At 44.7% G+C, this 12,102-nt stretch overlaps 1 protein-coding gene across 1 annotated transcript in view; it reads left to right on the top strand.

Annotated features, from left to right (window-relative positions):
- DSCR3 (Down syndrome critical region gene 3) overlaps positions 1–8,311 on the top strand; it is a 74,251-nt gene extending 65,940 nt beyond the window's left edge. Inside the window, exons 5-7 of the mRNA XM_006862568.1 lie at positions 2,829–2,979; positions 3,475–3,627; positions 8,179–8,311. Coding sequence (XP_006862630.1) covers positions 2,829–2,979; positions 3,475–3,627; positions 8,179–8,261 — 387 coding nt within the window. The 3' untranslated portion in view covers positions 8,262–8,311. The remainder of the gene's footprint in view (positions 1–2,828; positions 2,980–3,474; positions 3,628–8,178) is intronic.
- Positions 8,312–12,102: the final 3,791 nt, after the last annotated feature.

Here is a 12,102-nt window from a genome sequence, read left to right as displayed (position 1 = left end):
CCTCCATGCATCATCATTCAACAGTATTTGCTTCTATTCCTTCTGGGTTTTTTTTTTTTTTTTTTTGACTGGGGGGGTGGGGAGGGATGTACACAAAAATCCTCAGTAATATATAATAATTTAAACAACCAAAGGGCACATTCTGCAAGCCTGCCTCCTGGCTGCCAGCACACAGCCTTTCTCTTCCATGAGTCTAGAGTCCTCAGCTGCTTTATCTTTCCATGTCATCATCTCTGCCTCCATCTCTGGCATCACCACCTCTCCGGATGGGGTACCACATTCCACTTGTGATCTTCTCCCTTAATGGTCCTAGCGTCCTTTGTTTCTGGAATGAGAGATTACCTACTCCCCCTTTTATGTTACAAAACTTCTACCTTTGCAGTTGTGACAATTGCAATTAGTCATAATAACAATTGTTGTTAGGTGCCATCGAATCGGTGCCGACTCATAGCCACCTTATGCACAGCAGAACGAAACACTACCCGATCCTGGGCCAACCTTACTATTGTTGTCACGTTTGAGCCCATTGATGCTGCCACTTGGCCAGTCCATCTCATTGGGGGTTTTCCTCTATTTTCTTCTGACCCTCCACCTTACCAAACATGATATCCTTCTCCAGCGACTGGCCCCTCCTGACAATATGTACAACGTATGAGAGACGAAGTTTGGCCGTCTTGGTCTCCAAGGAGCGCTCTGGCTGCACTTCTTTCAACACAGATCTGTTGATTCTATGGGTAGCCCATGGCACTTCTTATCCTCCAACACCATAACTCAAATGCATCAATTCTTCTACAGGATTCCTCATTTACTGTCCAACTTTCACATGCATATGAGGTTATTGAAAATACCATGGCGTTGGGTCAGGCACACCTTAGTCCTCAAGCTGACATCTTTGCTCTTCAACACTTTAAAAAGGTCTTGTGCAGCAGATTTGCTTAATGCAATACATTGTTTGATCTCTTGACTGATGCTTCTGTGAGTGTTGACAGTTGATCCAAGAAGAATGAAGTCCTTGACAACTTCAATCTTTTCTCCATTGATAAGAATGTTTTCTATTGGTCCAGTGGTGAGGATTTTTGTTTTCTTTAATTGAGATACAATCCATACCAAAGGCTGTGGTCTTTGATCTTCATCTATTAAATCATAAGACTCTTATCCCCATCTTCTTTCACCAGACCCATCTACACATGATGAAAACTATTCAGGGGGGATTCTAGCTTCCCCTGAACACTCTGAAACTAAACTCCCTCTTGAAAACTTGTAAGCCAGTCACTTCGTGCCTTTATCACACCTCCCCTCCCACCATTTTAAGTAGCCAGTGTCTGAGTTGCTCATCCCTATAAACCCTGTGTACAGAGGGGATGGGAATGATCCTTGTGTGAAGATTCTTTTCCTCTCAGTTGGTACTTTAAGCTACTATTTCCATAACTAAGGAGCTCTGGTAGCGTAGTGGTTACAAGTTGGACTACTAACTTCAAGGTCAGCAATTTGAAACTACCAGCTGTTCCACAGAAGAAAGATGATGCTTTCTGTTCCCATAAAGATTTACAGCCTCGGAAACCCTATATAGGGTCACTGTGAGTGAAAACCAACTCCATGGCACATAACCATCACCACTTCTTGAGTATAGGTCAAGTTCATAAATTTGTAGCAATTTACACTTGTTTCCTTTATCAAAAAAAAAAATTTTTTTTTTTTTTTTAATCTTCTTGTAGTTGAGTTCTAATCATCCAGCCATCGAGGGTAGGTCAAATGGAAACTGTCTGCAAGTTTGGGTCTCCCTCATTTCATATCAGCTGGATTCTTTATTCTCAGCTCTAGCCCTCCATGGCTGTGTCCTTGTCCATGGGCTCAGGAGTCCCCAGGTCTTCCCACACTTTTGGACCAACCAGCCCTTCCTCTTCTCTTTCTCATTTCCAGGTCAATGGGAGTCTATGGACTGTGGTTGAACTCAGCCTATATCTTCATTGCTGCTTTCCCCCTCTTCCACTCACCAGTAGACCAGCATGGTTGCCAGCAAGCTTACATGCCTACTTGTGTATTCTCTTTGAGTTTCAGTCTTGGGAGGGGGTTTATACCTGTGATTTTTTATCTTCTCATTTGATAAGGAGGAGTCTTCCAGGCTGAGTCTAGGCAATTAGCATAGTTCTGTGAGATAGCTGCTCATTCTGGTAGTACCAGTGAGGTGCCTTCATGTATACATGTCATTTGTTGTTAGTCACTGTCATGTTGGCTCCAATTCGTGAGCACCAGCATGCACACAACAGAACAAATTGCTACCCGGTCCTGCTTCACAACTGCTGCTATGCTACAACAAAGTCAGTTGTTGCAGCTAATGTGAATTTTAAAGACCTTCTAAACTAGGACCTCAACTTGCAGCAGTGTATTAGATAATGTTCTGTTGCCTAATTTTGGGACATAGGTTGCCAGGTCTTTTTTCTTAGTCTTTCTTAGACTGGAAGCTCCACTGAAACCTGTCCACCATGCTGGTGTTTGAAATACTGGTGACATAATTTCCAGCATCATAACAATACACAAGCAACCACAGTAAGACAAACTGACAGATGGATGGTGGTATGTCTATCAGGTGGCTTCAGAAAGTTTATGGAAAAATTCCATTATGTTTTCATTCTATTTTTCCATATGCTTTCTGAAACCCCCCTCATGTATAGTATTTGACTAATTCACTGTTAATGTCCAAGTTGAAAAAAGATGTAAAGTAGCAGTGTTCCTTTTTTCTCACTCTGCAAAGCAGTGCCCAAGTAGCTATCAAGTAATTTTTCCTTGCTCCTTCCATCTCTGATGTTTTTGTTTTTCTTTTGTCGTAGAGAGCTTTGTTGCCCAAATTTCTTATTAGAGGACATCTCAACTCAACTAACTGTGTTATAACACAGCCATTGACGGGAGAGCTGGTGATCGAGCACTCAGACGCAGCCATCAAGAGCATAGAGCTACAGCTGGTCCGCGTGGAGACGTGTGGTAGGGCCCCTCTGCCTCAGCTGGTCCGCGTGGAGTCCTGGGGGGTGCTCCCTGTGCCTCAGCTGGTCCATATGGAGACCTTGGGGGTGGGAACTCCCTCTGCTTCAGCTGGTCTGTGTGTGGAGACTGGGGGGGGCTCCCTGTGCCTCAGTTGATCCACGTGGAGAAGACCAGTGCTGAGGAATGCTCTAGTACAGACTTGTCCTCTGGTTCTTGTGTGTTCAGTGATTTAAAATAATATGGGGGCAGCAAAAGTAAGAGCACATATCTCGTCTCTAGTAAATACGAGGGAGCTTCAAAAAGTTCATGGAAAAACTCCACTATCTTTTAATTCCCTATGGGAGTCCCCCTCATGTGTGTTTAAGGGACCTGAAATGTGGAAGGGACTTTCCCAGAGCATGCTGGAGACATGGGTGTGTGTGTATTGCTGTGGATTCTCAGCTCATGTTGATGTTGACTTTTCTCTGAGCTCGTGTTGCCCTCTCCTTCCTCCAGGATGTGCAGAAGGCTATGCACGAGATGCCACAGAGATTCAGAATATCCAGATTGCCGATGGGGACGTTGGCCGCAGCCTCCCAGTGCCCATACACATGGTTTTCCCCAGGCTGTTCACTTGCCCTACACTGGAGACCACCAACTTCAAAGTGGGTAAGCTGACTTCACTTGGCATCCCTCGAAGGCTGCTTGGGAGTCTTTTGGTGAATGGTGTGGCTATAGACAGGCCTCCCTGGGCTGGGACAGACAGGTCGTGCATGGTCTGCTGGGCTCAGCGCCAGCTCAGTCACTCAGCCCAGCTCACTGGGACGCCACTGTGCCAGTGCCAAGGTACAGCACTGAGCAGTCTGCTACAAGCGCCTACTTGGGTGGGCCTCACTGGAAGGCAGGAAGACCCTGTGCTTCTGCAGGATAGGTTGGTGGTGGTGGGAGCTCTGCAGACAATGAACAAGAGTTAAGGTGCTACAGAGCAGAGAAGGGTGGTTACATGGCAGGCCTCTCTGATAGGGGTTATTTGAACAAAGATTAAAACAGGTGAATATCCCCTTGGGAATGTTCATGTCACGACAGCTCTGGGCCCCTCCAATTTAGGTGTCTCTCTTCATTTCTCATCTATATGTATGTGCAATGCATTGATGACCACAAAGTCTGAATCAGAATATACAGTTTTGTATCCTGCTGTTTTCCCATAACATTTATTTCATGCTAAATGAAACCATTTAAAACTACAAGAAATGATTTTAAAGATTCTTGGAATCATGTCTGTGAGCCTAATTGAGAAAAACTTCACACTAGGAAGAAGTGGAGCAAAGATGCCAGGAACACAGGATTTTCCTTACTGATTGAGAGATCACAGAAGGAGTGTTCCCAGGCATTTCTGGGGTGCCCGTCTCAGCCAGGCCTCATGAACATTGTTAAGTATATAGGATACAGGGGTTCCAAAGTTGCTACTGTTACTGAAAAAGTTGATGTCAAATGGATTCTAACTCATGGCAACCACCTGTGCGTCAGAGTAGAACTATGCTCCATGTACGGTTGTTAATGACTGATTTTTCAGTAGGTTACCAAACCTTTCTTCCAAGGTAGATCTGGTGGACTTTGTTTACCAACCTTTTGGTGGGTATCAAGTACATTAACTATTTGCACCACCTAGGAACCTCCCTTCTGCTAGTTTACCTGTATTGAGAAAGGGGAACTTATTCCCAAAGGCTATATATTTTTATTAATGTCATATTCCCCCTAAAACCTTAAATGTGTATAATTAGCCCAGTGATAAAATTTGTTATTATAATAACAATATGATTATCCTTTGACTAGTTTAATATAATTTAAAATATAACTACATACAGTTTCATTGTCAGAGGTTGAGAGAGGGGGTATGCTGCATCTGCCCCTGGTTCACCAAGCAGTCCATGACCTCCCTGTGGGTCTGCTGTGGACCATGAATCCTAGCTCGCGGCTCGCCCAGTGGGGCCACAGCACCAGACAGCATTTGTAGAGTTCCCCGAGGCCTGAATGTGAAATAAATTGTAGTGAGAGCATGTCTGTAACATGGCAACAAGAGACTCGACTGTTCACCAAACACACATGTAAGGAAGGTGAGGCTTGTCAAAAGATGTATAAAAGTCACACCTGACCCAAGATAAGGTATCATGGCTTTCCTTACAAAAACATGTTTACTATAAACCATGGTGTTTTCAATAACCTCACATGCATGCAAAAGCTGGACAGTGAATAAGGAACACCGTAGAAGAGTTGATACATTTGAGTTATGGTGTTGAAGGAGAATATTGAAAGTACCATGGTCTGCCAAAAGAACAAATAGAACTGTGTTGGAAGAAGTGCAGCCAGAGTGCTCCTTAGAGGCCAGGATGGCCAAACTTCATCTCTCATATTTCAGACATATTGTGAGGAGGCACCAGTCGCCAGAGAAGGATAGCATGTGTGGTAAGGTGGAAGGTCAGAGAAAAAAGAGGAAGACCCCCAACGAGATGGAATGGCAAAGTGGCAGCATCAATGGGCTCAAGTGTGTCAACAATTGTGAGGTTGGCCCAGGACCGGGCAGTGTTTCGTTCTGTTGTACATAGGGTCGCTATGAGTTGGTACTGACTCGATGGCACCTAACAACAACATGATTATTAAATAGTTAGTACATGCCCAGAGTCCCCAGGTGGTACACTTAACACACTCAGCTTCTAATCAAAAAGGATTCCAGATAATTTTAATATCTTTTCACTCATCATTTTGAGTGTTCTTACCCATGGAATCCACCCAGAGGTACTTGGAAGAAAGTTCTGGTAATCTACTTCTAATAAAGTGGCCACTGGAAACTCCAGGGAATACAGTTCTACTCTGACACATGAATCAAAGTTAGAACATGTTAAGTATGCCCATAAACTCCAAAGATATCAAAAGGCATAGAGTAAAGAGTGAATGCCCACTCAGCTCAGCTGCTCAGTTTCTACATCCAGCATCGGTGTGTCCTACTGGACCCACCCCACTCGGCAACCACTTTATATATTCAGTAGCGTGCTGTTACACATGCTATTCTGATGGTTGTGGTTTTCCTTCACATTACCTTGGAGGAGGATCTTGGTTATTAATTTCTCAACTTGGTTTTTCTACAAATACTTCAAAAGATACAAAAAGAAAAATTTTTTTCCTACTATGCTATAAATTGTGTGGCACTGCAGGATAAGCACTGGACTGCAAGTCAGTTTGAACCACAAGGTTGGCAGTTCAAACTCAACCAACCACTCCTCAGAAAACCTGTACAGGGTCACTATGAGTCTGAATTGATTCGACAGCACTTAACAACAACCTGCTAAAAATTAAGCACTGATGTCTCTTTGCATGTTATTTTTACCAGAATTTTGCACAGAACACAAATTTCTATAGTAAGTCTCCATGTAACATTTGTGCATTACCTGTGACTGCTACAATAATAATACGTCCTTTATCGTCCAAGATGGCAGTGATGCCCGTGTCCTCCTGCTTGATGTAGACCCTAGTCTGGGTAGGGCCTTGTAAATTGACAGATGTCTTATGCAGGAAGTAGATGACAGTTAATCATTTGAGTGGCCATGACCTTGGAGTTGCTGTTCCCAATGGTGGCGGAAGGAAGTTTGAAGAAAGAACAGCCCTTCCACCCAAGCGTCATTCTGCCCCTTCTGCGCCTGTAAAAAGCGGTGGCGTGGCTGACTGAAAGCCAGGGAGAGGGACCATGGTTCCCAGGGGCACACCGGGCCTCCAGGTGAGGAGGTGGGAGTGAGCTCTGGAAGCTGCAGTGAGAACGGTCTCTGTGCTATGACACTTCACCTTTGTTGGTGCGTGGAGAACAGCAGGGAGCTCCTGTAACTTAAGTGTGGAGTGCCTGGCACAGTGAGGGCCAGCCCCTGATGTGGGCCTCTGTGCTGCTGGGCATCCCCCTGGTCTCTCCCAGGGAAGAACTAGGTGGGGGAGAAACAGTAGAGGAATTGGTGGCTGGAGGGCCCAGAGGAGCCATGTAGTATTGTGATAGTTATCAGAGGCAGGAAGGCAACCAGACAGACACTGTTGGGTGGTACCCGTCCCAGCTGAGGTTTGTGGTAAGGCATTGCCTACATCCAAGACATTGTAGACAGGAGCTAAGCTCAGGCAGCATTGGATGAGGCGGCTTTCTGAAGCTGAGTTCTTGGTGTTGGGTGTTCCCCTCAGTTCACACACAGTGCCTCTCTCCACCTCCCATTTCACATTGGAGAAGGAATTTTCCTCAGGGAGCTAGGTGTCTGTGTTCACACACACCCTTTTATCTTGTGATCAATGAGGCTTCCCATTGTGGCTAAAGAAAAAATCCTGTTGGTTGAAAGGTAAGAGACCAGGTCGAAACAGGTATGTCAGATAAATTCACTGCTATCCAGAGGAGCCCCAAGTACCCTGTGGGCTGTTTCTGAACCTCGTTTCTCACTTGAGACAAGCTGCAAGCCAGTGTGTCAGCTGTGAAATTCCATTAAGAAATGTAAGAATGAAGCACAACGTGTCAGTGAATTGAAAGAATTCTAGAAGATTCTCTATAGCCAAGACAATGGACCAGGTAAGTATAGTCTTAGAAGTCTGATGACTTACTGTTCCAAGGTGAAAAGATAGAAACATATTTAGAGAAAGTTTACCAAAGATGGTCAGATATCAATAGAGTCTTTTTCACTGGTTCTCCTGACAGTGTAGGGTGATGTTGCTTGAGAAACCCAAAGGTGCACTGAGAATTGTCCATTACTTTCTAGAACTTTCTGCTCCTGTAGTTGAATTGACTAATAGTAATTCTATAGGGCAGAGTACAACTGCCCCATAGGGTTTCCTCGGCTGTCATCACTATGGGAAGGAGCCCGGGTGATGCAGTGGGTAAGCACTCAGCTGCAAACAATAAGTCAGTGGCTCCACAGGAGGCAAGACTGTGGCCTAGGAAACTCTATGAGCAGTTCTCTGTCCTGTAGGGTCACTATGAGTCAGAGGTGATTTCAGCGGCATACAACAGCACGGATTTACGGAAGCAGACCGGCTGGTGGTTCAAACCATCTACTTTGCGGTTAGCAGTCAAGCGCCTAACCATCACACCACCAGTGTCATTATGAGTCAGAGTGACTCAAAAAACAACAGATTTTTGGTTTTAGTCTAATTGGTTGGTATTTGGGTGCAAGTGAACATAAAGCGTCTCTCTCTTCTTTTCAGAATTTGAGGTCAACATTGTTGTGCTTCTTCATGCCGATCACCTCATCACAGAGAACTTCCCCCTGAAGCTCTGCAGGACATAGCCCATGAGGGGGTATGGGAGACCAGCGTAGCCGAGCGGAAATCCAGCTGGCTGCCAGACTCGTTAGCGGAGCCGCAGGCTGCGGCATATTCTTGTTTTCTTGGTGATTCTGTATCAGAAATGAAGCTGACTCCTCAGAGTATCGTCTCCTTGCCCTCGTTTCCTCAAGGCTCAGCTTCTCATGGGCGCTCCTGAGATGCAACAGAATTTCTTACTGTCATTTGCAAGATCATTCCACAAGAAACCACACTTGGATTATTTCTGACTTACCTGTTCCTTTTTAGGTAGAGTAAAGCCCTTTCTAACAGCAGTCAGAGCTTTCCTGGACAGTGACACCATGGGGACAGAAAGAAACCACTCCACAGCTTGCTAGTAGAACTCTTGGCAGCAGAGGGCCAGGTGGACTTGTTATTGATGAAGCCTGTAGACAGCCTTCAGGGAGAAGTGTTAGATGGCATCTACTGGAGCTGTGTCGCATTATGTCATCTACTTGTATCCTGTAGTTCTTTTTTATACAGTATTTTCCATGATGACATCACATGTTCAGGGAACTGGGTCAGTGTCTTCCTTACTCTCACAGGAGTTAAGGGTGTGCAGTGAAGACTGGTGGCAGCGGGGTGTTTTCTGAGGTCACAGGAACTGGTGTAACATCTCATGCTTCCATATCCCCAGAAGACATTTAAACCAGGTGTGCAAGAGCACCATGGTGCATGACTGCTACTATATTTGTTGGGTGGGTTCTGAATGGCAGGAGGCTCGCCCCCAACATGGTAAATGAAGCCCTCTACATAGGGGGATGCACAGGAAAATGCCCTTGACTTGATGCACTTGGCTAGTTTCTGGCCTAGCTAAGGCACCTGTGCTTTGAGGCAGGAACTTGGGGCCTGGAGCTGTTCTTACTTTGCCTTCTCTAGTGGTTCTTAGCATGGGTGAGTCTTGCAATATCTTTCTTCCTTCAGATCCAACCCCGTTTCTGTTGGTTCACAAATGATGAGATCGCAAAAACAAGTCATGCTGACTTGCACACTTACTGGCCTTCCTCTGCCTCTCTCCCTAAGCATGTTCCCACTGCCCCTTAACCGTGTGTGGGGTGTGGATACTGAGGACAAATAACCCCGACTCGGGCCCTGCTTTATCTTAGGGTTTTAGCAGTGAAGTTGATAAAACTGTCAACTGCGTCATTTAACAGTTGGTTCCCAGAGCATACATTTCTGGCTTGTAAATCTTTAATTCTCACATGACAATAACAATCTTCCTCCTTTACAAATTTAGAGTAGTAAAAATATAGAGGCCATACTTTATGGGAAATTCTAGGCTAGAAATTTTAGGAAAATGAAAGCTATATGAAAAATTTGAGACAATGTTTAGGATTTCTATTGCTATACAAATCCTTCAGTAAACTAGTTTATGGCTACAAATACGATGAGTGTTCTCCTTGTTGTTGTTGTTGTTATGTGTAGAGTCAGTTCCTTAGACGAGAATGATTATTACCTGCAGAGCTGCCAGCCACCATATACCTTTATCATTTCATTCAACCTGAGAGGCCCAGAGTAGTGCCTCAAGTTGGCCATTCCCTTCCACTTCCTGGCATGACATCTCCGTGTGGAATAGAGTGCTAAAGAGTTAGGCTCCATTGTGCTGACACTGCTCTGGCTGGCTGGAGTGGGGTGTGCCAGTGTACAGGCCAGAGATTGTCAGATAAGAGTCTCCCACTGGTTAGGGCATGAGAGGGAGGGTGAAGGAAAGAGTCTTGAGAACTGAATCTGAAGAAAAAAATGAAAAATGTCTGTTTAGCCAAAAACACATTTTGGCTCTCAGCTCCATAATTATCCCAGCAGAAATGGGATCTAAAATATTTGACAGGGATCAAGAGCATGACTTCTGGATTCAGACTGCCTGGGTTTGAGTCCAGACCACTCTGCTTATAGCCATATGACTCTGGTTAGACTGCTTCACCACAGTACCTCAGTCTCCCTAGGTCTAAACCATAGGTAAGAGATGGGGCCTGCTTCTAAATCCCTGCCGAGTTGTCAGTCTCAAGTGAAATATCAGAAATAAAAAGAGGTAGGAAAAGCCGAAGTATCATTCCTGCCTTCATCCAAACTATAATGGGGACTTTGAAGCCTTCGCCACTGGAACTGCGTAATTCCTGTCTCTTGAGTCTGAATTGCCCTTCCAAAATATATTGGGCTATGATGACCTCCACATGCTGACGGTGCTTTAAAGGCAGTAACAAATTGCCAGTGCCCTCCAAAGTCCTGTTCTGACTCTCCCATCTTTTTTTCTGAAGTAGAATTGTATTTTCAGCCCCTGGCCAACCAGATGGGGGTTTGATTCCCAAAGTCCTTTGCAGTCCCTGGCCAACCAGATGGGGGTTTGATTCCCAAAGTTCTTTGCAGTTGTATGACTGTAGTTTTCCTCTACCATGTGACCAGGAGAGCTTGATCCATGTGGGGCTCAGCCCGTGGACAGTTGGTGGTCTGTGTTCCCATGACCAAATGTGCTATGTACCAGTGGAAAGAGAGGCAGAGAAACCTAGTCAACACTGAATGGGCAAGCAACAGCTTGCTCCCATCCCTGCATGATTACAAGAAATACACTTGTTTTTAAGCCAATACTTGCCTGTTTTCCTTAGTTCCAGTAGTCCAAGCTTCACCCCAGAGCCAGTGAGTATGCACAAGGACCCTACCCTTACTATCCCAGGGCTCCCAGAGAGTGTAGGGCAGACAAGTAGTGCACTTCATCTTTGTGACTACCCCAAGCCAAGACTTGTCTTCAGAAGATTCTGAGAAATCCCGAACTGTGTCCAGGTACCCAGATGGTCTAGAGCAGGATATCATCTGTACTGCTCAACACCTTTTTTGCTCTTCTCACGACACCCAGAACCCACACTAGACCCACCCTCCACCTTAAAACGTCAGTATCTAGACTGGAAGGGGAAAAATACGGCTGTTTCACTGCCATTCACTACGAAGGTGATTAAAAGAATAAGTTATGGTTTTTCCCGAGAGAAGTGTCAACTTAATAGCAAGAGTAAATTCTGTTATGACAACTGTAATCTAGCCTTTTCTTTCTTTCTGCAGTTTGGGAAGGAGAGCTTCAGCAGACTCAGAGGGTGTAAATTATTGGAACTGTGCTGCTATCTAGTGCCAGTTGCCAAAATTTCCTTGTAACTCCCTTAGAAAGTGTTACTTTAGGCCTGGCTAAATTCACTTTTTTGGCTGGCTGAGCTATATGTTGCTTCTACTCAGGGAAGCTGTGTATGTGGATTTTGGTCTAATGATAGAACTCTATGTTACTTATTATTCTCTATCAGACCCTGTTAAGAGGTCTAGGCAAATGTCTTAATTATCAGCAATCCCATGACTAGAAAAGCCTGTTGCTGACCAGTGCATTTCAGTTCATAGAGACTCCATGTGTGTCAGAGAAGTATGCCTAACAGGTGTCTTTGGAGGCAGATCACCAGACTTCCTCCTGAGGCACTTCTGGTGGGATAGAACCACCAACTTTTCTGTTAGCAGCTGAGTGACAGCTTTTGTGCCACCCCTCAAGAGCCCTATAGTTTATGTGGACATAAAGATAGACACACATGTATATATGCATATATGATACAGATTAAAGAAATAGAGCCCAGACAGGAAGTGGGAAGAATATGGTATTACATTGGCGGAATTTTCACCCAAACCTCAAGTTTAAAACAATTTTTTTTTTGTAAGTTTTTATTGTGAATTGACTGGTAGTTTACATGGGAGAACATCAGTTTTACTCTCATCCTATCGTATGTTGTTTCATTGCAATGATTGCAGTCCCCTCCGTGCATAATCATTCAACAGTATTTCCTT

The sequence above is a fragment of the Chrysochloris asiatica genome, unplaced genomic scaffold (genome assembly GCF_000296735.1).
Source record: "Chrysochloris asiatica unplaced genomic scaffold, ChrAsi1.0 scaffold00049, whole genome shotgun sequence".
NCBI lineage: Eukaryota > Metazoa > Chordata > Mammalia > Afrosoricida > Chrysochloridae > Chrysochloris > Chrysochloris asiatica.
Note: the sequence above shows the minus strand (reverse complement) of the source record. Positions and strands in the feature narration are given on the sequence as shown.